Raw genomic sequence first — 26,464 nt, 5'->3', positions numbered from 1 at the left:
AAGTACGATACTATAATGATGGATAATCTCAAATAATTATCTTGATTAAAAGAGGCCAAACGATATGACCATACAGTATGAATACACTGTTTATATATATGTATATATGTTTATATGTATATGTATATATGTGTGTATGAATACACATATAAAATTCTAGAAAATTCAAACTAATCTACAATGATAGAAACCAGATCAGTGTTTGCCTAGGGATAAGGGAGGATAAAGGCAGGAAAGATTATGAAGGAGCATGAGGAAGTTTGGGAGGCATAATGGATATGTCCATTATCTTGATTATGATGATGGTTTCGGTGTACCTGGGTGGCTCAGTTAGTTAAGTGTCTGCTTCGGCTCAGGTCATGATCTCAGGGTCCTGGGATTGAGCCCCACATCGGGCTCTCTGCTCAGAGGTGAGTCTGCTTCTTCCTCTCCCTCTCCCTCTGTGATCTCTCTGGCTCTCGCTCTCTCTCAAATAAATAAATTAAAAATCTTAAAAAAAATATGATGATGGTTTCATGTCAAAACTCATGAAATTGGATGCTTTAAATATATGCAGTTTGTTATATGTCAATTATACCTGAGAAAAAAATTAAAGCAGAGACGGTTGGACTGGAAAGAAACCTCTTGTATATATTCACTTACGTGATTTTTGGTTTGTCTGTCTTTCCCACTAGCATGAAAACTCCACGGGGGCTGGGGCTGTACCTATTTGCACAAGCACATCTCTAGTGTTTACCATAGCATCTGGTGCATGGGGGCACCTGGGTAGCTCAGTCGTTAAGTGTCTGCCTTCGGCTCAGGTCCTGATCCCAGGGCCCTGGGATGGAGCCCCACATCGGGCTCCTTGCTACACAGGAAGCCTGCTTCTCCCTCTCCCGCTCCCCCTGCTTGTGTTCCCTCTCTTGCTGGTCTCTCTCTGTCAAATAAATAAATAAATAAAATCTTTAAAAAAAAAATGTTGCAAACTATATTTTTAGGTATTTTTTTTCTCCTGCCAGTCTTCAGTAATAATTGCCCATAATACTGAGGTTGGAAAACAGAAAACTCAATTTTCTTCATTCCTGTCCTTCAGGTGTCAATGGATATGCAAATGAGATCTGGGAAGTGAGAGGCCTCCTCCTGAATCTTAAACAGTATATTAAATACTCACACACACTTAGAAGTGATGGTGTGGATTTTAATGTGTTTCATTCCTGTGAGCTGCTTGTTCTCATAACCACTGGGCAGAACAAGGTCAGTGCATTTGAGATCAGAAGGAGGTATTGAGGCTGTAAAAGTAGCCAAGGAAAGGTGTGAGATACAGAAAAAATGACTTCAGGGAAGCCATGTTTATCTCTACTTGTTGGGAAACCACAGTGGTTCCCCTAAAGTTGACTTTAGACCAAGGGCCTCAAGTCATTCCCAGCTTGCCCCCTCTTCCTGTTCTCCTCCTCATCCTTGCCCTAGGCTCAGGAACTCAGCCTGCTTTCCATCTCCTTAACTCTGCCACATTCTCCTCCTCAGCTTCTGGAATGTAGAACCTATTCCTATCTTCCTCCCTTCCCCCCCACCGTCTTATACACCCCTAGCACTTCAAGTCAGGTAGAACTGTCATTTTCTTTCAAAGCTTTTATTAAATTAACACACACACATCTTTACAAAATTACATTAACAATACATGTCAATTTTACAATGAGAGGCTGTACAGCTTCATGATTAGGAGCATGGGTTTATACCCTTTAATCCCCTTCACCTATTTCCTACCCCCCATCCCTACGCCCCACCCCCCACCATGTTCCTTATGTTCTTTATTGTCAAATATGTCATTCCTGGCTAATTTCATATCTCCCACCAGGACAAAATATAGTAACACTAAACACAATGCCATTGCTCTTTGGAAAATTTTTATATTGAAACAATAAAGATAGTCTTGTCTCTGTAGTTCTTCTATACCATTTATTTACTCTTGGCTACATCATCACTCATGACACCACAGCATTCATCATGTTGCCCTTGACTCTCTCAAAAATTATTACTGTGCTCTGTTGATGATGACCACAAATGGAAGTCTTACCCAGAATATGCAGGAAATTTTGAACAATGATTTTTTCGTACAGTCACATTAACTTTTCATTCAGAGTTTTATGCCATAAACATAGAACAACACCTCTTCCAAACGTGTCTTCTCTTGTATTCTATAATCACAGCATTCCCAGACTGTGTTCTCTTTCAGTGTTGACCACATCCCTATCTTCCATACACCACCACCAACAGGAGTATATGTGGGGGACTCACGGGTACAGCAAGAGGAGTGATGCCATTTGTGCCTGTCTCATATGGCATGACTTAAGACTAACATGAGGAGGGCATTTTATCACCACATCATTCAGAAGCAAAAGAGGACATCAGTTGGAAAAGGCCTATTGGTACTGTGAAGTGATGGTCTCAAAAGCACCTCGAAATTACATTGGAGGAGAAAGGTGGGGCTACTCCCAGATGACTGCCTGATATGTGTCCCAGGGTGTTTGGGGGGAATGGAGTTAGTGCCCTGGGTGCCAGTGGGGGAGTAGACAGTGGGGTGGTGGTATGCGATGATGTACAGGAGAAAAGATGCCTGCTGCCAGTCTACTGTCCTCTGGTGCTATGGACCACCGGTAGCTCCACATTCAGAACACTGAAAAGAGAGGGTCAACACAGGGACCCATACACACGACTCAAGTCCAAGAGCTGGGGAAGCTCTGTTGGTAGCCCAGAGGCCCGAACTCATCTTCCATGTGACTACAAATAGGCTTATTAGCACCATCCTGGAGACAATTTCACCTGATTCCCCAAAAGGAATACTGTGCTGTCCAGAAAGAGTAGTTGGCTCATCAGGATGCCCTCTTAAAATTGAGACCTGGTCTCAGGGCCTTGGGATGACCCCATAGATATGAGTTCCAGAGTTTCTCAGGCAACGTGGGATTGGAGAGTGCCACGAAGGAGAGAAACTGGGACAAGGGCTCATTCAGGGCCTGGTCTGGGCTCAGCTTTGATAGCCCTGCTGGCCCTGGCTGGTCCCAGGCACATAAGGGACATCTAGAACATTTCCAGGAAGGCCCTCCAAAGCTGAGGCCCTCTGAGGCACAGGATCCAGGGCAGGAGCCTAGGAATAGGATGTTATTATAAGGAAGTGATTGCTATGTGATTTATGAGGATAAGTTTTAAAGAGAGTTTCCATCTAGCGCTCCTTGTCACTGGGACTTCTCACTCTGGAAGAGAAGCCAGCTCTCATGCTATGAGAACGTTCAAGCAGCCCTAAGGAGGAGCCCACAGGTGGAGGAACTCAGGCCTCCAAGCTAACAGCTAGCACCTAATTGTCAGCTATATGAGTGAGCTACCTTGGAAGTAATTCCTCCAGCCCCAGTCAAGCCTTTTAATGACTGCAGCCCTTGCTGATATCTGACTGCAACCTCATGAGAGACCCTGAGCCAGGAGGGAATGAATAATCTGTCACCAGTGAATAAGTAACCTATATTGGTCAATACCATACAGACCAAGCCCTTAGCAACTTACTCTTCTAGGCAGAGAATTCAACATTAGCCCGACAGAAATTTTCTTATTCCTTTTTTTGTAAGATTTTTTTTAAAGATTTTTATTTATTTATTGAGAGAGAGAGAGAGAATGGTAGAGAGAGAGCATGAGAGGGAAGAAGGTCAGAGGGAGATGCAGACTCCCCGCTAAGCAGGGAGCCCGATGCGGGACTCGATCCCGGGACTCCGGGACCATGACCCGAGCCGAAGGCAGTCGCCTAACCAACTGAGCCACCCAGGCACCCAGTTTTCTTGTTCCTTAACTACGGCACGGAATAGAACTGCTGCACTAGTACAAAGGTAAAAACCTCTGCAGCAATGACTGTGGATTGACCACCAGGAAGAGGATAGGCTCTGTTTCCAAACACATTAGCCCAAGAAATGTGGCAGACATTAGTGTGGGGTGGGGAGAGAAACCCCAAGGAAGATAATAATACATTTTCACCCACTCTGATGGAATGAGTTTCAGAGTAAATATTAGGTTGTACTGTAGAAAGTAAAAATATATTTATTGCATACCTGAGTTTGGGTACTGAGAATCACACCCTGCACATTTGTATTCTTTACTGAAAGGATAACTGTTCTATCCTTCTAGAAGGACAGATTCTGATCTCATCTCCACTCATCCAATGCTTAATCGTTGTTTCTTCCCTTACTTTGCAAGAACCTTTTCTGTCAGGGGCCTGTTTCCTCATCTATAAAATGAGAGGCAGGGGTGAATCTATATTCTTTGCAGTGTAAAAAACATATAATTGTGGGGCTGTATTTAAGAAAGAGAATATAAAATTATATAATAGTCAATATTTATTTAGAATGAGAAAAAGAAATCACTGCCTATTTTAAAATGCTGACAAAACGAAAACCATCACACGATCCAGAACAAACAAAACGAAACAAAAAAACATTTTTAACTACCTGGCAACCACTATAAGCTCTTTTTTTCTACATTTTTTGTCTGCATACTCTTTGCCTCTTCATATGTCAATTTTGTACTATTTTTATAGAGATCTAGATAAATTAGTAAAAAAGTAATTTAAAACATTGATAGTATAGGAACTTTTTTTTTTTTTTATCGGCTTCACAACTCCTTACTCTAAGTTCTCGCACAGGTGGGGCTTCTTGCCCCGGACAAGCTCATGGGAAGCTCCAGCCCTTTGATTTCCCTTGATTTCGTTTCTTTCGGGGCTGCCTGGGCAGCTCTGCCAGGTCGCCGCCCTCGTTCCCTCTCCCATCCACCCCACTCCACAGGCAGAAGTGACTATGAAGTTGTCGCCTATCTCCACCAAGCAGGCAAGGTGATCCTGGAAGCCCGCCAGCCTCGCACGCTGCCCCAGGACCACCACTTGGGCTAGAGCGCGTCGGTGCTTCGGCTGCAGGACTGGGGCTGCTATGTCCTCCTCGAATTCCTGGACAATTCGCTGATCCTTCAAAAGTGCTCGGAAGCCTAAGCCCCAATCGATTCAAGGTAGATTGCCCCCTGTGAGAGCCCTTTTTTACGTGTTATCTGAATCTCTTTCTCCCTTTAACATTCCATGGGAAGCCTAAAACCAGAAACCCGGGACTTTGCTGCGCTATCCCATCACGCATCGCGGGGCTCGGTGACATGCCAGGTATCTTGGGTGGGGTCTGTCCCTCTTCACTTTCTCCACTAGGGGCGACTTTAGACCGCGGTCCTACCTCACTATGGGGGAAGAGGCGGAGACCTTTTCTACGACGCCGGTTGGCGGCCAGAGTCTTGATCGACAAGGGCATTAACGAATGGCTCTGAAGTAAGCAGCCGTTGTTTACGCACGTAAAGCCAATGGGAAGGCAGAGGCCCGGCCAGGGGCCAATGAGGACTGGCCTTAAGCGGACCGCAGGGGCGGAGCTTCCCTCGAGGGGCAGACGCTTAGGGTAAAAATTCTGGAGCGGACCTTGGGAGAGTCAGAAACACATCCGGTGTTAGAAGAGCTGCGTAGGCCCCTGGAGGCTGGTAAGAAGGTACGTCTGAAGCCGGGACTGTAAACTGAGAGTGAGAAATGGAAATGGGGTTGGCAATTATTGTTTGAGCAAGAGTGGGAATAGTCTCGGTTTTCGGACAGACTGCACCTTCGGGGAATGGGGTCCTACTCTGCGACGGGACTCGGAAAGCTGCGCGGGGAGGGGAGAAGCTCGGGAACTAGTACCACGCATGCGCAACCGTACCGGAGCGGGGGAGGGGCTGGGGTGCGTCTGCTGCGTTTTGGGGGACGTCGAGGCTCCCGTTCTGCGCGCGAGTGCTAGTGAAGGGTCCTTTTTAGTTCCTCTTTCTTCTTCTTCCCACTCTGCGTTCCTTCTCTTTTTCACCCCGCCAAGAGTAGGCGCAGGGGCCCTTTCGCACAGCCTTGACTACTTAAAGTCAGGCCACGTCCCCCACCCCTTCCTTCCGAGGCTAATGAAAGCGAAACCTCACGGGTTTGAGATCACCCCTGCTTCACCCGACTGATTGTTTCTCTGCTGTGGGCCCTCTGGCTGGGCCCCTTCTGGGTGAGCAGCGAGGGCCAGGACTCGACAAAGGGCCTGGTCAGGCAGGCTGCCTGCCCTGTCACGGCCAGGCGGGTGATGTCACACTCCTCTGTGACACGCGAACCTTCTTAGTTACTTGAAGCCGAAAGCAGAGGCGGGAGGTGAGAAGATCCTTCCTGGTTTTCCAGCGCCGTTCTGGTCTGATTGATTACCTTTGGACAGGTGAGGTGGCCTTGGCTTTGCTTGGTCCTGAGCCTTGTGGGCGTCTTTCTCGAAGTCCGCGCAGGAAAGGCGTCGTTGGGCGGTTGTTTTTTTCTTGGACCTACTTGCTGGAGCTATGATAGTAAGTAGGCTTTGGTATTTTTGTATATCTATTAAGTGCGGAATTGTTATTCAGTACCAGCCCAGACTGCATTGCCTACCCCACCAGACTTTCCTTGACCAAACAACAGTAACAAAACCTCTCTGAACTTGAGACTGTTCTAGCAATAGTTAACTTGTGAATGTGTAACTCAGTAGAAGAGCTGACTGTGCCTGAAACACAAGATTTTAAGGTTAAAAGTTAATGGCGAATAGACTTTTCTAGTTATTTATTAATACTTAGTTTTAGTTTATCTTTTGGTTGAATGTGTAGTTTAAGAATTCAGTTCAAGAGAGATTATTCACGTTGTATAACCAAGTTATTATGGCTTCTACAAATACACTTATTTCTGTAATTATTAGGTTTACTCTCTTTGGTGGCTTATTTCTCTTGTCTAATATTTTTTGTTCTGGCTTCAAGAATATGTTAATACTTAGATTTTCTACCATTTTCTTCCAAAAGGGACAGAGGGGTTAAATCCTTGAGAAACACTCTCTGTAATTTGTATTTAGAGTTTCCTTCTTCCATTATTCATCTTGTGGAAACATGGCTTAGTGAACCCTCTTTCTTCCCGTCTCTCCCTTCCCCACTGTTGAAGTGACTGAAGTCTTACTCTCCTAAGAATAGGAAAGGTAAAATTAATCCAGATATTTAGTTAGCATTTTAATTTTTTTCCTGGTTATTCATATAGTTCATGCTTATTGTAGAAGTGCTGAAAAATACAGAGAAGTGTAATAGGAATCAGCATGTGTTAATACTTTTTTAAGTTTCTCTTGGCCTATGGCTGGAACTGTCTTAATGAAAACTTGCTTTTCCGGCGCTGGGTGGCTCAGTTGGTTAAGCAACTGCCTTCGGCTCAGGTCATGATCCTGGAGTCGCGGGATGGAGTCCCGCATCGGTCTCCCTGCTCAGCAGGGAGTCTACTTCTCCCTCTGACCCTCCCCCCTCTCATGTGCTCTCTCTCATTCTCTCTCTCAAATAAATAAATAAAATCTTAAAAAAAAAAAAAACCCCAAACCTTGCTTTTCTACTGTAGGCTGTAATAGTAGGAAGAGCACCAGGCATTAGAGGTCATAAGGCCCCTAATCTGGTTCTGGCTCTACTATTTAACTTCGTGGTGTTGGTCAGGTCAATACTAATGTCGTTTTAGCACTTTACAATGATTTCACACAGCTTTTCATTTTCTTCCTCCTTTTTTTTTTTAATTGAAGTATAGTTGACACACAATGTTCCATTACTTCAAGTGTACAACATAGTGATTCAAGTGTATAGATTATGCTCACCACTAGTGTAGCTGCCATCTCACCATACAGTCAGTGTCACTGACTCCATTCCCCTGTGCTGTACTTTTTATCTGTGTCCCACAGATTTTTTTTTGCCGGCATTCAGTCAGCTTGGTAGAACAGGTGTTATTTAATCATCCTTATCTTACAGATAAGGAAGCCTAGATGACCTTAGGTAAAATGATTTTCCCAAAGTTACATGGTAGAAAATGGCAGGATTTGTGACTCCAAAGCTAGTGCTCCTGCCACTATTAACGCTGCCTTTTTGAGCTTTCTTTTTAAAGTGAGATTAATCATTTTTGCCCTTTATTTATGGATTGGTGTGAAGATCAAAGGAGATAATGTATATAAAAGCACTTTAAAGTTGTAAAGTGAAGGTACTACTGCTGGCCTGAAGTTTCATTTTATTTCATAAACTACCCAAGGGTATTAATTTCCTTTATTTCATAAACTACCCAAGGGTATTTATCTCCTTTGGGAAAATACTGAATATTCTCTTGATGTTCTGTCTGCTAAATTTTCCTTTGCCACTTTGACTTGACTGTAGAAGCTGTTAGAAGTGTCCCCCACTTTACCCTGTTTTGTTCCCCCAGAGTTTTTTTTCTTCTTTTTTTTTTTTAAGATTTATTTATTTGAGATAGTGCGAAAGCACGCACACACAGAGGGAGAGGGAGGAAACAGACTCCCCGCTGAGCAGGGAGCCTAATGTGGGACTCGATCCCAGGACCCTGAGATCATGACCTGAGCCGAAGGCAGACACTTAACAGACTGGGCCACCCAGGCATCCCGCCCGCCCCAGCCCCGCCCCCAAGTTTCTAACCAAGTTTCACGAAGTAGCTTTTGTATTAAACACATTTTTGTTTTCCAAAGACAGTGTTCAAACCAAGGAGAAGAAAACTAGAGATTGGCTTTTTGGGCCACTGAGTTACTCCTCAGGGTAGCTTCCCCTTTGAACCACCTGGGGAGTGTTGATTTGAGGTTGCAACACTCCTGATGAGATAATGGGGTCTGCATTTGCTCTGGGGACTCCTGGTTGTATGTAAATATGGGGGAACAGAAAGCTGAATCACATGCAAGCTCTGCTCTCACGGTGCTTACAGCCATCTATGCGAGAAGTTCCAACACAATTAACTGGAATCCAAAACACTTAAAAAGTTTGTCCTCATTTATGCCTGCTTTCATTTGGGCTAAATATGTTGTTATTGGGAAGGGATTACTGGTTTACACTGGAAACTGAGTATGTATTTAGGACATTGGGGCCTCTTTATGATTCAGTCTGTCAAACACTTGTGGTTACAGAGAGAGGTTCAGTAGTGTGAAAGTTCAAAAAATCATTTATTGAAGGCAGTAGGCATTCCATCTCCAGTTACTAGCTTGGTTCTGAAGCAACACCCTAGAGAGACCGGATCCGGTGTTAGCTAGCTAATCTCACTAGCCAGGAATTTGGGCCCAAGTTAAGGGAGGGGCTGGGACATCTAGGGTTCAAATCTAGGACCACCAGAGCCCAGGCCTGTCAAACAGTTCTTTGGAACTTCCTGAAACTAAACTGACCTACCTTCTAGGGATGACAAGGAAGGCATCAAGCTAATGACCATTTACTTCATCAAATTCTCTACCACATCGGATTATCACTTAGTGGTTATTAGGCTGTCTCAAAACGCCTTGTGGCCCTGTGGGACAGGAGGTACAGTGTAAATGCGCCCAAGGAGAGGCCTGCCATTTGCACAAAAGTAATTTTAGCCGGTAATAAGATTTATCAAATTCCTTTAAATTCCAGTTTATAATTTTCTTAGACTCTTCCCTCTTCTCCCAATTTAATTTTGTTCATGTGGGTAAATATTAAGTCTTCAGGATACAGTTAACTGTGGTTGAATTTAGAATGAATTTACAGGGCATATGTAGATTAGACCTGCAGTAAATGTTTTATAAAACTAGGGGAAAATAATGCACTGAAGACATGAGAGTAATGAGTATTTACACTGGTAAAAACGATGGCTAACATATGGAGCCAGTCTTATGTATGAAGCACTGTTCTTTTTTTTGGAGAGAGAGCAGCACGCATGCATGAGAGAATAGGTGGGGGGAAGAGGGGCAGAGGCAGAGGGAGAGAGAAAATCTTAAGCAGGTTCCACACCTGGCACAGAGCCTGACACAGGGCTCGATCCCATGACCCTGAGATCATGACCTGAGCCCAAATCAAGAGTCAGATGCTTAACTAGCTGAGCCACCCAGGCGTTCCTGTATGAGGCACTATTCTAACCACTTTGTTTGTATTATCTCACATAATCCTCAACCCTATGAAGTAGATATTATTATATATTACTATCTACAAATGAGGAAACTAAAGCACAGTGAGGTTCAAGTGCCAGAAACTTGCTGTGTGTTACATAGCTAAGGCAATATCAGGATTCAGGTGCAACAAGCCAAGCTCTTAACCACTATTCTAGATACATGGTTATACAGAGTCTGAAAGCTATTCAATAGGAAGAACTACTAAAAAAATACAATTCTGCTACCCACCCCCCTCCAATTTTTTAACCACATGGGGTTTTTCTTCTCTCAAGTATCAGTTGGTTCCTTCTGGATATGTGGGAAGGGGACTCAGAATGGTTGAATGAGGAACCATATAATTCACTACTAAATGTTTAATTAAATGTGTGAATAATGTTTCTTTGACTTGCTCTATTTTTAAAAATACTTACTTTAGGTAGGCTCCACACCCAATGTGGGGCTTGAACTCATGACCCTGAGATCAAGAGTTGGATGCTGTACCAACTGAACCACCCAGGTGCTCCTGAATTGCTGGTTTTGTTGTTAAATTGTAAATATTAAGGCAGCCTTCTGCCCAGTAGTCAGCAGGCTTTTATCTTTCAAAGGCAAGGATTTTTAAAAAAATTTGTGATTGTTTCTGTTTTGCATAGCTTTTGGCCACTTGGCTGTGTTTCATATGGACTATACTTAGTAGGTATTGAAATAAGAATGTAGAGAATTTTTTTTGTTGTTGTTTTCACATCTTGGCTCCTGATGATAATTATTTTAGGGCAAGGGTAAGGAAGATACCTAGAACAAAACAAGAGATTTAACAAGACCTAAGACATAGATGTTAGTTGATGAGAATATCTGTCAAGTTTGGTATTCCTGCTCTTCTAAGGATGAAGGCATTAAGTGAAGCTCTGAACCAAATTAAAGGAATTTGATTATGATTAACGTCTGAACATTTACTTAATGCGGTGCAGACAAATTTCTCATGAGTCTAGGAGGCGCTGTCTACATTGTATTCTAAATAAATAATCCCACTTCCCTGTTTTACATTTAGAACTGGGGGGTGGGGTGGGAGAGAGGATGCAATTTCTAGATTTTTGTATGAGTTGGTGTCTAGTTTGATACAGACCGGTGCTGGTATGGATTTCATAATGGACTGATGTGTGTTAGGGGAACTACTGTATTAAATAATTTTTGAGCAACTTGTAATATACTTTTTCCCTTTATTGTGGTAAAATATACATAGCATAAAACTTGTCATTTTAATGTCCTTTTTTTTTTAAAAAAAAGATTTTATTCACTTGCCAGAGAGAGCGAGCACAAGCAGGGGGAGTGGCAGGCAGAGGGAGAAGCAGGCTCCCCAAGGAGCAAGGAACCCGACGTGGGACTCGATCCCAGGACCCTGGGATCATGACCCAGGCCGAAGGCAGACGCCCAACCGACTGAGCCACCCATGCGTCCCTAATGTCTTGTCTTTAAAACAAAGATTTTCATTTAACTGTGGGGCCCTTTTGAAATGTTAGCTGAGTTACTTGATTAATGATTTTGAATACTTCAAGCTCTGTTAGGAGCTAATTGTTCCCTGGGACTGAAAATACTTGTGGTATGGGAGCTGCTATTTTTTAAAGATTTATGTATTTGAGAGAGAGTGCGTGAGTTGGGGGGGAGGGACAGAGGGAGAGACTCTTAAGCAGACTCCCTGCTGAGCTCAGAGCCGGACCTGGACTCCATATCAGGACGCTGAGATCATGACCTGAACCATAATCATGAATTGGACGCCCAACTGACTGAGCCACCCAGGCTCCCTGGGAGCTGCTGTTTTTGAGTTATGAATGCAATTGAATCTTGTTCAGCTGCGTTTGCATATAGACTTTGAAATGTAGATATGTTTTCTCTGCAGCTTCTGAGTACAAGTAGTTGAGGGTAAGTTAGAAACTTGTTTAGCTTAATCCCTCTGGCAAAACTTGTAAGAATCGTTTTGACTCTTTACTTATCTGTGCATTCGTTCTTGTCTGTTTGGAACAGACCTAGAGCAAACTATCATATTTCCTTGATTCTAAGACCTAACTTTTTCCTTCTTACGTTTTAACAGTTCTGAAATAAATTATGTCCTATACATATCATGTCATTTATTAAATGTATACTTCATTGTGTTTTTTCCCTACAAAGCTATTATTAAAATTGCTGTGTGCCTTGGAGCGCCTGGGTGGCTCAGTCAGTTAAGCGTCAGACTCCTGATTTGGGCTTAGGTCATGATCTCAGGGTCATGGGATCGATTCCTGCATCAGGCTCCACACTGAGCTTGGAGCCTGCTTAAAATTCTCTCTCCCTCTGGGACCCCCCCCAACACACTTGTGTGTGTGTGTGTATGTGCACACTCTCTTGCTCTCTCTCATAAAAACTGCTGTGTGCCTTTGTATCTAGAAAATTTGGTACTTACATATCTCACTTAAATTTTAGAATAAGTACTAGCGTTAGAAAACTGGTTTTATTTAATTTATTTTTTACTTATTTTAAACCACAAAGCACTACTAAATCATGGAGAAATACTCTGTCCCTGTCCTCACAACTTTGATAATTTTGGTTTTTCCATCTGCGGTTGTAAGAGGCAGTCAGCACCCCCCGGGGAATGTCACAGAGCAAACTGGGAAAGAGGAGTTTCTGCCATTATCCCCTCCCACTGTTTCACTTAGCGGGGTCTGGTTACAGGGTGTTGCCCCTTTCTGACTAACAGTTGCCTGGGTATTTGAGGATTTACACTGCGATGCCCATTCACCACCCCCTCCCTTCCTTTTTTTAACTCTTGAAATTGGAAGCCTTGGAAGCAAGAGGTGCTTCAGTGTTGTTGTGAATCCTGAGAAACTTGGCTCTGCAGGTTGCTTCAGAACGATTGCAGGTTCTATCTCGGGATGTCATTAAGGGTGTTAATGGAAGACTTAAACAAAGACACTTTCCAGGTGCTGGATTCTGCCGTCCTCTAAGTGTGCTCTCTAGAGGATGTGAGTTCATCATGGTTATGAAAGGCTGTGGTCGGTCTTGCAACAGCCTGCAATAATTGCACCATCTAGATCAAGAGGGCCCAGAGCCCTGGGACTTAGAGCTGTGAGCAGTAGCTTTAGTAGGTTCTTCAGCTTCTCACTGTATCCATCCTTAAGAACAGAACTAACAAAAAAATTGAGGTGAGTAGGATGTTGGTGAGAAAGGAAAGAGGAGATCAAGAGAGAGCAAGCTAGCCATTGTAATTGTTGCACTTGTGAGAGAGTGAGCCTCAGGAAACAAATGGTAATGATGCATGTGAACTAGAAGAATGGCATCTTTCCACTGGCCCAGGATTTCTGAGGAGTCCATTTGGGATTGTAACTTCTATTGCCCAGACTGATTTTGCTGAGTATTGGGCTAGGTGCTCATTAGAATAGGCGTGACTAGTTGACTTGTCTTTCAGACTACTTAGTTTTGTGTTTTAACACCACCCCATTCCCATTTTTGGTCAGTGTGAAATGAATAGGCATTATGGGTCTAATAAGAATCTGGATGATTGTGGAAGATGGGTATTTAGGAAAGATGAAAATTCTTGATTAGATTTTTTTTTAAGCCCTGTAGATTGAATGTGTTTATTTAGGATTGCATGTGAAATAGAGGAGGGAACAAAATTTAAGAGCCAAACTTGATGGTATTGATGGCATATAACCTGGGTACAGTTCAATTAAAAATGTCCTTTCTGTGACGTAATTGGGACAGTTAGCAAGATCTGAATAAGGTCTGTAGATCAGATAATAGTATTGTGTCAGTGTTAATTTCCTGGTTTTGATTATTGTTTTCAGATGTACACACAAGTATTTAGGGGTGCCTGCATGGTTGGGAAAAAAACATTTTTGTGCCTTCATGGTTGGGAAAAAAATATTTTAAAGTCTGTATATACTGCTATATAGAGAGGGGATAAAGCAGATATGGTGAAATATTAATAGGAAATTTGGGTAAAGGGTTTATAGGAATTCTTTGTACTATTCCATCTCTTCTGTAGGAAAATTTCTGAAATTATGTAAAAAAAATCACAAATTCCTTTTTCATGGAGGAACTTTTCTCTTTTTAAAATTGTAAATCCCTTTCAGTTCAGTTTTAACATGCATTGGATGGAAAGTTTCTACATGCGTATATTTAAAACTCAAGACCTGGGGCACCTGGGTGGCTTGGGTGGCTCAGTCAGTTAAGCGTCTACCTTGGGCTCAGGTCGTGATCTCAGGGTCCTGGGATTGAGCCCCACGTCGTGCTCTTTGCTCGGCGGGGAGCCTGCTTGTCCCTCTCCCTCTGCTGCTCCCTCTGCTTGTTCTCTCTGTCAAATAAATAAAATCTTTAAAAATAATAAAAATAAATAAAATTCAAGACTTAGTACCAGGCCCAGCTCCTTCCTTCTTCCCTCCATCCCTCCCTCTTTGAGGTTCTGTGCTTTTGTTGAGAGAATTCTCTAGCATCTTGATACAGTGACATAAAATTGCTTTATGTTGCAGGGGTGCTTAAGTGTTCCAGTATTGATTTTGACTCAGGTCATGATCTCAGGGTGGAGGCCCCGTGTGGAGCCTGCTTAAGACTCTCCCTCTTCCTCTGCCCGTCCCCCCCCCAAAAAAATAAAATAACAATAAATATCGCTTTATGTTCAGTGACTGGATCCCTTTAATTGCTAACTGGTAATTTCTTAAAGAAACTTATCAATTGTCTTTTTTTAAAGATTTTATTTATTTATTTGACAGCGAGACACAGCAAGAGAGGGGACACAAGCAGGGGCAGTGGGAGAGGGAGAAGCAGGCTTCCCGCGGAGCAGGGAGCCCGATGTGGGACTTGATCTCAGGACCCTGAGATCATGACCTGAGCCGAAGGCAGATGCTTAACGACTGAGCCACCCAGGCGCCCTCAAAGAAACTATCAAAAGGACAAATTACTTTCTGAAAGAATAGAAATCAAATGCTAGTAACAAAATAGGGAGAAGAAGATGGCTTCATTTCCTCTGTGTCCTTTAAAATGGTTGAGTATGATTGCAAATGTATCCTCGAAGGAAATGCATAGAAATGAAAATGGCTGTGCTAGGACAGTGGGATTTTAGATAACTTTCATTTTTCCAAACCTGTATGTTGCTATTTTTATGAGAAAGTTGTTTATGTTATTTTGTATGTCTATATACCTGTAAAATAACCTTTTCTTCTTTTTATCCTTGATTCTACAGAGCGGAGGCTGTGTCCCACAGACTCTGGCATCATGAACATATTTGATCGGAAGATGAACTTTGATGCACTCTTAAAATTTTCCCACATGTAAGTGTTTTGATCTTGACTGTAGTTTCTTACTGCATTTCCTTTCATATCTTACTTTTCCTAGTTTATTAACTTTTGTATGTATTAATTGGCATATTAACTTTGCTAGAATCCAGAGGATCTGCTAAAAGCACCCAGATTCTAGGGTCTGCTCTGTAGTCACTGAAAAACCATTTAGTTATTCTAGTTTGGGTACTGATTGTTCATAATGTGGGACCTTTGGCTCCTCCCCAGTATTTAAGATTCTCAATTCATCTATTTTCAAAATATGTATTTTTTTTTTTATAACTTAACACATATTCCCTGAGAAGAAGAGAGGGAAATGATTATTAGCTTAGAAATGAAATTGGTCCTAGAATAATGGCTGTTACTAACGTTCTTTCCCAGAACCCCCTCGACACAGCAGCACCTGAAGAAGGTCTATGCCAGTTTTGCCCTCTGTATGTTTGTGGCGGCCATGGGGGCCTATGTCCATGTCGTCACTCATTTCCTTCAGGTAAGAGCACTTTCTCTCCTAGTTGCTGTGGCACAAATTCAGTAGGTAGAAACCAGCTCAGCAGGGTGGTGCCAGCTTTGTACCCTCCTTAATCCTTTTCTGTAGTTTGCAATCTGAACTCAGCCAGAGCTGGCTGGTAACTAAGGACATGCAGAGCCTTATTTAAATTTTCTGGCAGCTGGGTCCTCTCTAGGTACTGAAAACAGAATGTCTTAACCTGGACACTGAATGGTGTAAGACCCCAGCCCGCTGGGTCATGGCATGGAGTGTGTGCTGGGGTTTGCACAGTAGCCTTTTTATCTTTTCCTGCCTCCTTTCTCTTTTTTGCTTGTGACTGTGGGGTTCTTAGATATAGAACACTGATTGTATGATAATCAGGAGAGGCAGGGTTGAGACCTTCAAAGATTTGATCTCTTTTGTTCGCGGATGCACTTACATCTGCATGGTTGCGTGAAAACCTTCAACAGCTCACTTTCCTCTGTTGAAAGAGACGTTGGGTTTGGCCAGTAGGAATAAAAGGAACAGTGGACAAATAATCAAAAAAGTTTGAAGTTCTCACTAACCAAGACTTGCTCTCCAAGTGTCCTTTTCAGTGTAAGTACCAGGAGTGTGTCTCTGTTGGCATTTGCATCTACTGAGAACTGTCCCTATGCTCAGGCATCTCCTGGCAGAGGTTGTGTGAAAAATTACTCAAGATTCTCAGAGGATAAAACTTTGATCCCTGGAGTTGAGACTAAAACATACTCCACCTTCTAGGCAAGAGTGGCCATTTTGGTTTCTGGTTGTGTTTTTGTTTTTGTTTTGTTTTTTAAGCAATGTAGTAAAATGCAGTTATCCTCATTATTCGTGGATTCTATATTTATGAATTGCCTACTTGCTAAAATGTATTTGTAACCTGAAATCAGTACTTATGGTGCTTTTGCAGATATTCGCAGTCCTAAGCAGAACGGCAAAAACTTTTGAGTTGCGCGTGGCACTGTGTTCCAGCTGAGGTTGAACAAGGCGCCACACTGCCCTGCTTCAAGCTCTTGTACTATAAACAAGGGTCTTTTTCATGGTCTGTGTAGTGCTACATTTTTTGCATTTTTGTGATTTTGGTGGTGATGTCAGTATTTAAAATGGACCCCAGGCATAGTGCTAGAGTGCAGTCTACTGTTCGAAAGTGCAAAAAAAAAGTACACTAAGACTGTGATGTGTCTTATGGAGAAAATACGTCTGTTAGGTAAGCTGTGTTCAGGCTTGAGTTAGAGTGTGTTGGCCATGAGTTCCAGGTTAATGAACCAACAGTATATGTCAAATAGTGTCCTTAAACATAAACACATGTAAAACATGTATTTTTCGGTTGAAGAAAATGTAACCAGAGGTGCATGAGAATTTAACCCTTTATTTTTCTCAGGAGCAGTTGTTCAGTATTCATTAATTCATTATTCACAGTGACTTTATAGAACATAACTATGAGAAAAACGAGGATCAGCTATACCTTTAAAGGAAGGAAGGAACTTCACTGTCTACATACCTCCTTGATGATTTTCTTCTTTTTCTAATTGCCTGCAGCTTTTCCCACTTGCCTTTTTTTTTTAAAGAATATTTTTCTTCTTACAAAACTAATGCACTTTCATTTTAGAGATTTTGGAAAACTGACTAGTGATGAGAAAGAAATAAAAACACCCAGACATAACATTTTGATTCTTACTCTGTCTCGGTCCATTCAGGCTGCTCTAACAGAAAACCAAAGACTGAGTAGCTTAAACAGCAAATGTTTCACAGTTTGGGAGGCTGGATGTTCAAGATCATGGCACCAGCAGATATGTTGTGTGGTGAGGGCCTGCTTCCTGTGTAAAGACTGTCTTCTCGCTATGTCTTCACATGATAGAAGGAGCAAGGGAGCTCTCTGGGATCTCTGTTGTAAGGGCACTAATGAAGGCTCTACCCTCATGACCTAATCACCTTCCAAGACACCCCCCAACCTCGAAATATCAGCACATTGGGGGTTAAAGTTTAAACATGAGTTTGGGGGGAGCATAAACATTAAATCTGTAGCACCCTCTCAGTCTTTTTTCGATGTATGGGTATATATATTTGTGTGTGTGTTTTAAAGTGATCAAAAAGGGATCATTTTTACTTGTCCTGCAGATTGGAATGTGCTTCAAGCACTTGTCACTCTGATTCATCTTTTTCTTGGGCAAGACTCATAGTTTGACTTGGGTACTTGTAGCTGATGGACTACCTGCGTCAGAAGAGCCTCTAGCATCCACCATGGTCCTAGCCCTGTCCTACACGGCTTCTAGTTTCTCCTTAGTCCCCTCTGCTTTTCCACTGCCTCCAGATTAGAAGGAAATACTAGGAAGTTCAGATGAATATTTGATCCCAGTAAGGTCTGCGGAATAAATTTGCTCTTTTCAAGTATTTCATTATTGACTCTGGATCTGACAGGCTGGCCTGCTCTCTGCCTTGGGCTCCCTGGGGTTGATGATTTGGCTGATGACAACACCTCATAGCCATGAAACTGAGCAAAAAAGACTGGGACTTCTTGCTGGATTTGCTTTCCTTACAGGTATGTTAGGAACTAGGCTAATTTGGGGTGGGAGAAGGGATACTGGGGGTACTGTATCTAGTATCTCTGTAGACTAAGGCCCCAGGTTTGTATGTATTCTGATTTCATCCCAACTGGCACAGTGTACCATTCAGTCTTGTATTTGAGTATATTTTGCCTTGTATTGCTTTTTTATTTCATAGAGGTGCATCTTGCTTTCCCATCCAGAGGATTAGCTCTTCAGTGACTGTGACTTCTACTTTTAAATCCAAAAATAAGCATTTGTTGCTTGAATGAATGAGGTCCAAGCTTAGGTAGCATAACTTGTTAATGGTCGACGTGACGTGGGACTAAACTTGGCCTGAAACTCTAATTTAGTTGGACTCACACTGGCAGCTATCACTCCTGTGACCATTTATTCTGAACTTTGCGGACAGTTAATTAAAGCCATACATTGAAATCCATCCAACAGAGCGCTTTGCTGATTCTCAAGAAAGAAAGAAAAGCACAGGGCGCCTGGGTGGCTCAGTTGGTTAAGCGACTGCCTTTGGCTCAGGTCATGATCCTGGAGTCCCGGGATCGAGTCCCTCATAGGGCTCCCTGCTTAGCGGGGAGTCTGCTTCTCCCTCTGACCCTCTTCCCTCTCATGCTCTCTATCTCTCATTCTCTCTCTCTCAAATAAATAAATAAAATCTTTAAAAAAAAAAGAAAAGCACAGCTCTTCTAGAATTATCATTAAGGGAAACAGGACTCAAGCTACATAGTAAAAATACTTGCAAAGCAGCATTTGACTTAGTACAAATTTTTTTTTTTTAAGATTGTATTTATTTATTTGACAGAGACACAGCGAGAGCAGGAACACAAGCAGGGGGAGTGGGAGAGGGAGAAGCAGGCTTCCCGCTGAGCAGGGAGTCCGATGTGGGGCTTGATCCCAGGACCCTGGGACCACGACCTGAGCCAAAGGCAAGACGCTTCACGACTGACACCCAGGCGCCCAGTACAACTTGTTTAGAGTGTGTCTAATCTATGTAGTGTTGTTGTAGAAAGGAAGGGATTTAGAGATTAAGATTTTAAAATAGGGAAAGCTAGTTTTTGAAGGCAGTAAGGGGTAGAATTACCAGAAGGGGAGAGAGAGTAGCAAGAGTGGGGGAAATGTTGGGGCTGGAACAGGTTGCCACTGCATCCTCCTCTTGGCAAGTGTCCACCCCCAGAACCGGTCTGGCCTTTTTACAAAGGAAGTCAGTCCTGTGTGACTACAGGTTGCTGGCCACAAGGCACTGGTTTGCTCTTGGTGTTCCTACTCCAGTTCCTGATCTGGCCCACATCATAGTCTCACATCACTCCTCTTCTGAGTATTGCAGCCTTACAGCTTTGCTCAAAAAATGTCTGACATGCCTGCTTCCCTTTTTTTTTTTTTTTTAAGATTTTATTTATTTATTTGACAGAGAGAGACACAGCAAGAGAGGGAACACAAGCAGGGGGGGTGGGAGAGGGAGAAGCAGGCTTCCCGCTGAGCAGGGAGCCTAATGCGGGGCTCGATCCCAGGACCCTGGGATCATGACCTGAGCCGAAGGCAGATGCTTAACGACTGAGCCACCCTGGCGCCCCTGCTTCCTTTTTCTAATGTGTTTTCATCCTGGGCCATCCATGATTTTCATCTAAGAGAACAGTTTTGTAGCTCTGTCTATAAATAAATAACAGTCAAGTAAACAGTTAAGGCACATAGAGGAGAGAGATTTAATTATTTTAGTACACGTGTTTTGGTTTTTTAGGAGCATGGGCCTGCCTGTGCTTTTGATGGTCAGCTTTGGACAAGGGTCCTCTTTAGGAATTGATGGTAATACCATGTTTGGGGGCTTTTTGTTTTCTAGGAGTTGGCCTAGGTCCTGCTCTGGAGCTGTGCATTGCCATCAACCCCAGGTAACTATTTTAATAGCATCTTAGGTCTTTTTATCATTGCAGATATGCCTCCTAAATATAGGTTTGCAGACCTGTAGCCCTCAGTCTAATGGTCTTTTCCTCTAACAGCATTCTTCCCACTGCCTTCATGGGGACAGCAATGATCTTCACCTGCTTCACCCTGAGCGCCCTGTATGCCAGGCGCCGGAGCTACCTCTTTCTCGGAGGTAAGTGTGGGCTGGAAAACAGAGAGTCTCGATTTAGCCAGAATTCACACTGGGACTCTTTCCCTACCTTCTAACTTCTTGTGATTGTTGGGTTGCAATTGAAAGCCTTAATTTGGGGGTGGGGGGTAAGTAAGGATGGCTTTAATGGGGTTGTCTTACTTCATTTTGGCTTTTCTCAAGATGGCTTTTTGTCATCTCTTACAGGTGTCTTGATGTCAGCCATGAGCCTGATGCTCTTGTCTTCCCTGGGGAACCTTTTCTTTGGATCCATTTGGCTTTTCCAGGTGAGACTTTGCCTGTCACTTTCTAGCAGCCATTTGCCTTGTACTTCTTGTATTTGCTTCACCCTAAAGGAATGTAGACTAAGAATCCTCCAGAATGCTCACTCCCGGGCAGTGCAGAGTTGTGCTTAGGGAAGTCATGTGGTCTTTACCATAGGCTTCCGTTCCCGAGAACATTCCTGCCTGTAGGGTTAGCATTTGTTTAATTTCAAACAGCCAAGAGCCAAAAAGAGGCACAGCTGGCTTTTCCCCTCTGGCGTCTCCCACATGGTAACCTTATCTCATCTTCTCCTGTTAGGCAAACCTGTATGTGGGGCTGGTGGTCATGTGTGGCTTTGTCCTCTTTGATACTCAACTCATTATTGAGAAGGCTGAAAATGGAGATAAGGATTATATCTGGTGAGTGAAAACTGGTCTTGAACGCCTCCCTTTCTGTGGCCGTCGGGAGGGGTAAGAGTGGTCTAGGTGGCACTGGCTGAACTTCCTGGCCCGCTTTCGGGGGCATATATGGTAGGATGCCTGTGGTTTTGGATCTGTGCACCAAATAGCAGGCTCCCTTGATTCCTGGAAGACATCAGCTCTTTTTAAAGTTGAACTACTAATATGCGTTTAATTATCCTTACTTTTAATAGTGGTTATCTCTAGGCATAGAGGGAGAAAGGAATCTTTCCCCTTTTACTCTTTATTTTTATATTAAACCTTTAATAATGAAGATACACATTCTTTTTAATGTATAACTTTTGAAAAAATGCAGTAATTTCAGAGTCTCTAACTAGTTAATGGTAGTCTGGGGTTCACATGCGGGCCCTGCAGAGTCTAAAGCTCAGTTTTTCTTCTCCCTGTGCTGCATGGCTTTGTTGATTTGGAAAGGATCTCGGACATCAGAGTTACACTTGGTGGTGGAGTGTTGGTGAAACTCACTCATGGGGTGGGCGTGGGGTTTTTGTGCTCTGCCCCTCTGTGGGCTGTGGATAAAGGAAGGTGGGACATCCCAGTTGGTCATCTGGTTCTTCTGTTTCAGGCACTGCGTTGACCTCTTCTTAGATTTCATTACTCTCTTCAGAAAGCTCATGATGATCCTGGCTATGAATGAGAAGGTTAGTCCACCTGCTCCCTGAGGATTAGAGAATGGCCCCTGAACTTAGCATCTGTGTAGACTTCAAATTTGAGAACTGACACACTGTGTAGGTCCAGGTTAACTGTAAGGCAGACTGCTGCATAAGAGGTAAACCAGAAGTCTTTTAGCCCATGGAGAAAAAGGAACAAGTTAAAAAAAAAAAAAAAATCCTTAAAAAAAACAAGGGGTGCCTGGCTGGCTCAGTTGGTGGACCATGTGACTTTTAATCTCAGGGTTGTAAATTCAAGGCCCACGTTGGGTGTAGAGATTACTTAAAAATAAAAAAATCCAACAACAAAGGAAAACAAATCGCTGAGATTAGTATCAAAAGAGAAAGGGGGCTTAAGTGGCAGCAGGAAACAATCTATATGAAGAATTTAAAGGCTGTGAAGATGGTTATGACTCAGGGAAAGATATTCTAGGGAATTTGTTTAATATTGGCTGTTACAAATATGTGTCAGAAGTAGACCAGTTTTATGCGTGTTAGTCTTGTTTTCAGAGACGCATTCTGTATATGGTTAACATAGTCCACTCCAGCAGTAGGGGAACAAATGAAACCAGGAGGGTTTTTATAGACCTTCTTCGGGAGCGGGAGACAGTGTGGTGGTGGTGGAAGCTGGTGAGGAGGTGGGATCGGTGGCTGTCGGTCATCCCTGTGCTGCGACTAGATGGAGCTCCAAGCAGGTTTCAGCCAAAGCAGCTCAACTCGCATCTGTTTAATACACAGGGCTTCCACCTAGGATGGAATGCAGAGTTCACTGGGCTAGATTATTTCTGGGTTTTGGTTTGTGCCCAGGATTTATGCTTCTCAGGCTAATGGAAAGTTGATCTTGGCCTCTTGTGTAGTTATTTTAGGGTGGACTACCAGTCTCCAGCCTTCACGGGTTAGGATTAGAGCTGTGGTGGTTATGAGTAAGCCAGGAGTGGTCAGGCAGCCCAGTTGGGTACTCTTGGGGTGGAAGTGGGAGCAACTGCTTAACCTTTATTCTTGTCAGGTCTGTCAGCAACTTGAGGGACACTCAGTGGAAGATGGCTAAGATTCAGTTCCTATCCCACTGAATGAGTATTTCTGCTTCCTCTTATCGTCCTGTTCCCTTCCAGTCCCTAACCAAAGGCAGCCAGGTACTGGCTCATTCAAGAGTTTGAGCTTGAATGTCAGATGCGAAAAATTAATTGGGCAATTTTTCTCCGTTTCTAGGACAAGAAGAAAGAGAAGAAATGAAATGACCATGCAGCCTTTCCCATTTTGACCTCTGTCCCTCCAACCCTCATTTCCTCTTTGCACACATTGCAGGTGGTGTGTTCTGTGATAATGAAAAGCATCAGAAAAGCTTTTGTACTTTGTGGTTTTCTCTATTTTGAATTTTTTGATCAAAAAACTGATTAGCAGAATATAGTTTGGAGTTTGGCTTCGTATTCCTGGGGTTCTTCCCCACTCCCTTTTCTGTCCAGCCCGTCCCTAGCCTCTTCCTCTGCTCAGGCAGCCAGCTGGTCACCGCGATGAGGAGTGGGACCCACAGCAGAGCAAACTCCAGGAGTCCGCTTTCCACCCGAGCTTCACCAGGTGCACCTGAACTGTTGGGTAGAGCTACTTTAGCTCTTTTCCTCAGCGTTGTGTGGTTTGTGCATGTTCCTGTGGGGCTGGGCAGTGTGCTTTCCATCGGAGAGGAGTTTGGTGGTCCTGTTGTAATTCAGGCTCATTACATCAGAGCTACTGTCAACCCCTACAAAGAAAACGAAGAGCCTCTTCTGTTGGTTGCTTTGCTTCCTCTGAGCTGCCCAAGCTGCTGCTGGTCTGGCAAACACACCGTTCTGTCTTGCTATCCCAAAAGGAATGTGGATTGACGTGTTCCCTTTCCCTGTCCCTGGTCTGACCCTCAGGGAATCTGCCGCTTTTCCATCCATGGGGCGGGAGGATTTCAGCACAAAGGAAAGACCGATTCTTGTCAGGTATTTATGAAAAGGCTGGTTATGTATGGCAAGAGAGAGCAGAGAAGTCCCAAACTTCCCCTGTCTTTATTTTTTATCACCTTAGTTGCTGAGTGGGTTCCCCCACCTGGCTTCGAGTACAGATACCAGGAGAGAGGAAGGCTAGGGAAGGGGAATGGTTGAGCCCGGGGGTAATCTTAGGGGGTAATCGTAAACTAATCCTGCCCGACAGACCCAGATGAGGACCTGTTTGGGGCAGTGGGGGAGAAGAACGCTGCTAACTGAATGGTTCTTTGTTTTGAGCGGCAGAAGTGGGTTGTGATGACTCGGGAGGCAGCATTCATAACAGTCCAGTGCATTTCTGTCTTCTCCTGCCTGGACGCCAGTAGGGTCAGGCCGGAGATGTGGGGCGGTAGATAAACGTTCATTTTACAGATGCACTTTAGTTTTTGGTCTCTTCACCTGTTCCCCGAAATCTGTAGCCTTCCAGCCAGGGACAGGTGACCAAACCTGCAAGACCTCTGATTCCCTCCAGCTTGCTTGGTGGTGAGTGTGGGAGGCCAGCACTAATGGGGATCACCAGCGCTTTTGCAGGGCGCTGCCGCAGGGCACTGGCGGAGAAGGGCAGGCAGCCTGGAGAGCAGTTGTGGCTCCGGCTCTTCACAGGGCTTCCGTGGCAGGGGCCTGAGCCATCAACAGCTCATTGCCGGGAGGATACCAGTTTTGGCTCTCCCATTCACAAGCAGCACACAGTTTGACCCAGCGGCTGCTGGTTCGCAGTGCACCATATCACCGTGCCACCCCGAGAAGCGGTTCCCAGGGAGTGTGTGTATTCCTGGAGTGGCGCACTGCCCGGAATGGCTGGCTTCTGCAGAGGATGCTACCCTCTGACTAGCTACCGCCTCCAGCCTCTGGCTTGAGAACTTTTAATAAAGGGACTTCCTTCCCATTAAACGCCCAATCGCCCTCTCCGTAAATTTGTTGATTCTCTCCAAGGCCTGAGAATCTTCAGTTACATCTCTTGAAGCCAAACTCCACCTCTTGTGCTTTTTTGCTTGGGATAAAGGAGTTTTTCTTTAGAAACAGTGCCAAGAATGACAAGATCTAAAAAAATAACTTTTAAAGAAAATGCCTAACAGGTTTTTAATACAGTAATCACTGTAATTATAACTTTCTCTTCTAGTTCCTTGGTTTTCAGCTCAGGCTGCATTCTCTAACTCATACTGTGAAGACAAAGGTGTTTTTGATTCAGAAATATATGAAATCTACATAGTCTTAATTTGTAAAAAATAAAGAAAATTCTTTAACCTTTCCTGGTGTAAGTGTGTGTTAAATTCAAGGCCACAGCTGAACATGGGCTTGGGTACTGTCTCACTTGCCTTAGAAGCAGGGCCTGGGAGTGGAACAGGATTGAGTTTCTGATCTAGACTTAGCAGACTGGTGACTAGAAAGAAACAGGGACTCCCCTCTCCCCCCCGTAGGCCTCCCACGCTAGCCCCAGTTTGCCACAACTTTTGGGAATTTCCTCTGTGCAGTATAGAGCCCAGGCCTTTTCCCGTCCTCCTGCCCTCCACCCCCCAGCCTTTAGGCACTTTGTGGTAGCAGCATGTGCCACCCGTTCCAGTGGAGATGGCCAGGCTTTGGAATTTTGGATGCATAATGGGAAAGGCATCATATTCTACTCGTTCTGCAAGTCTTTTTGGTCACCTGCTGTGGCCAGGCTCCCTTCTAGGTGATAGGAATCATCAGTGAAAAATACAAAAATCCTTGTCTATAGACATATGAGATTATAAGCCAGTTTGCATTATAATTAGGTTATTCCATTTCAGCATGCTTGCCCTCTAGTTGCCATGTTCATCGTAGACACAGAGCTTCCTCTTCGGATTTGACTGTTAACCCTGCCTGGTTCAGGTTACTCCCAGTTGACCTCTTGGATTTCACATACCCGCATCCCTTAGCCACTCTCCCCAACTTGGAAAGTGTACCTTAAGCTCTCTTCTCAACCTTTTTTCTCTTACTGACTTTGAAAAACTCCAGTCTCAGAGACTCTAAAGGCCTTCTGTTTGGGGGAAGTTGCCTTCACTTACCAGGCACAACATAGTGCTCACAATAAATCACTGCAAGGTGCTTTCTGTGTTTTGTTTAATACTCCCGATAGCCTAAGAAGGGGGTGTATTTACTACATATGATCAATAACTTCCCAGGTCATGCCAGCAGGTGGCAAATCTGTCCAAAAAATCCTGGCACACTGTCTCCAGAGCTCCTGTTCATTGTTGCTCTATGTGGGCGACGTTACACTGTCGGTGTCTCCTGGCTGGTGTCATCCTTTCCATCCCCACCTTCATCCTGCTGGGGCTCCAGCTGGCTCGAGTGGAGAAGGGAGTGTGACGTGGTTTGGGCAAAATCTTCCCCATCCCCAATCTTAGTAACTCGAGTAGGAGAGTGAGCTCCCTTTTGGTCCTCCCCCAGCCCCCAGTGAGCCCACCAAATACAGATTAAACAGATTAACACAGCAGCTCCTTCCATGCCTAGCAGACGTGCAGGCCTGAAGTACAGTGAAGAAGGCACTGGTGGGGGGCAGAAGGGAAGGACTTATGCACTGGGAAGGGACAGTGTCCTGCCTAAGCAGGTGATCAGATGGGGGCATCCACTAGGCACCAGACGATGTACTCCATGTTGGGAGTAAAGCTGGATAAGGCAATGACTGCTTTTGAGCTCTTCACAGCTGAGCAGGGCAGGAG

The 26,464-nt window shown here is 43.9% G+C and overlaps 1 protein-coding gene across 3 annotated transcripts; it reads left to right on the top strand.

Annotated features, from left to right (window-relative positions):
• Positions 1 to 5,377: 5,377 nt before the first annotated feature.
• TMBIM6 (transmembrane BAX inhibitor motif containing 6) lies at positions 5,378 to 25,035 on the top strand. Of its 3 annotated transcripts, XM_027593208.2 has the most exons (11): positions 5,466 to 5,528; positions 6,255 to 6,375; positions 15,154 to 15,241; positions 15,629 to 15,737; positions 18,171 to 18,291; positions 20,142 to 20,190; positions 20,299 to 20,396; positions 20,601 to 20,680; positions 20,976 to 21,076; positions 21,699 to 21,774; positions 22,993 to 25,035. In XM_027593208.2, the coding sequence occupies exons 3-11, from the start codon at positions 15,186 to 15,188 to the stop codon at positions 23,014 to 23,016; spliced, it is 714 nt and encodes a 237-aa protein (XP_027449009.1). In that variant the 5' UTR covers positions 5,466 to 5,528; positions 6,255 to 6,375; positions 15,154 to 15,185; the 3' UTR covers positions 23,017 to 25,035. The 3 variants fall into 3 exon arrangements, with proteins under 3 accessions (XP_027449007.1, XP_027449009.1, XP_027449008.1); XM_027593206.1 differs by lacking the exon at positions 6,255 to 6,375 and having other exon boundaries at positions 5,378 to 5,528; XM_027593207.2 differs by lacking the exons at positions 5,466 to 5,528; positions 6,255 to 6,375 and adding an exon at positions 6,218 to 6,254.
• Positions 25,036 to 26,464: the final 1,429 nt, after the last annotated feature.

This window comes from Zalophus californianus, chromosome 9 (assembly GCF_009762305.2).
Source record: "Zalophus californianus isolate mZalCal1 chromosome 9, mZalCal1.pri.v2, whole genome shotgun sequence".
Classification (NCBI taxonomy): Eukaryota; Metazoa; Chordata; class Mammalia; order Carnivora; family Otariidae; genus Zalophus; species Zalophus californianus.
Note: the sequence above shows the minus strand (reverse complement) of the source record. Positions and strands in the feature narration are given on the sequence as shown.

Bases quoted from the DNA above. Each gene is read 5' to 3' on its own strand.
- TMBIM6 (XM_027593206.1), top strand. From the start codon at position 15,186: ATGAACATATTTGATCGGAAGATGAACTTTGATGCACTCTTAAAATTT. The intron at 18,292-20,141 runs GTATGTTAGGAA...TTTGTTTTCTAG, and splicing joins TGGATTTGCTTTCCTTACAG to GAGTTGGCCTAGGTCCTGCT. The intron at 20,191-20,298 runs GTAACTATTTTA...TTCCTCTAACAG, and splicing joins TGCATTGCCATCAACCCCAG to CATTCTTCCCACTGCCTTCA.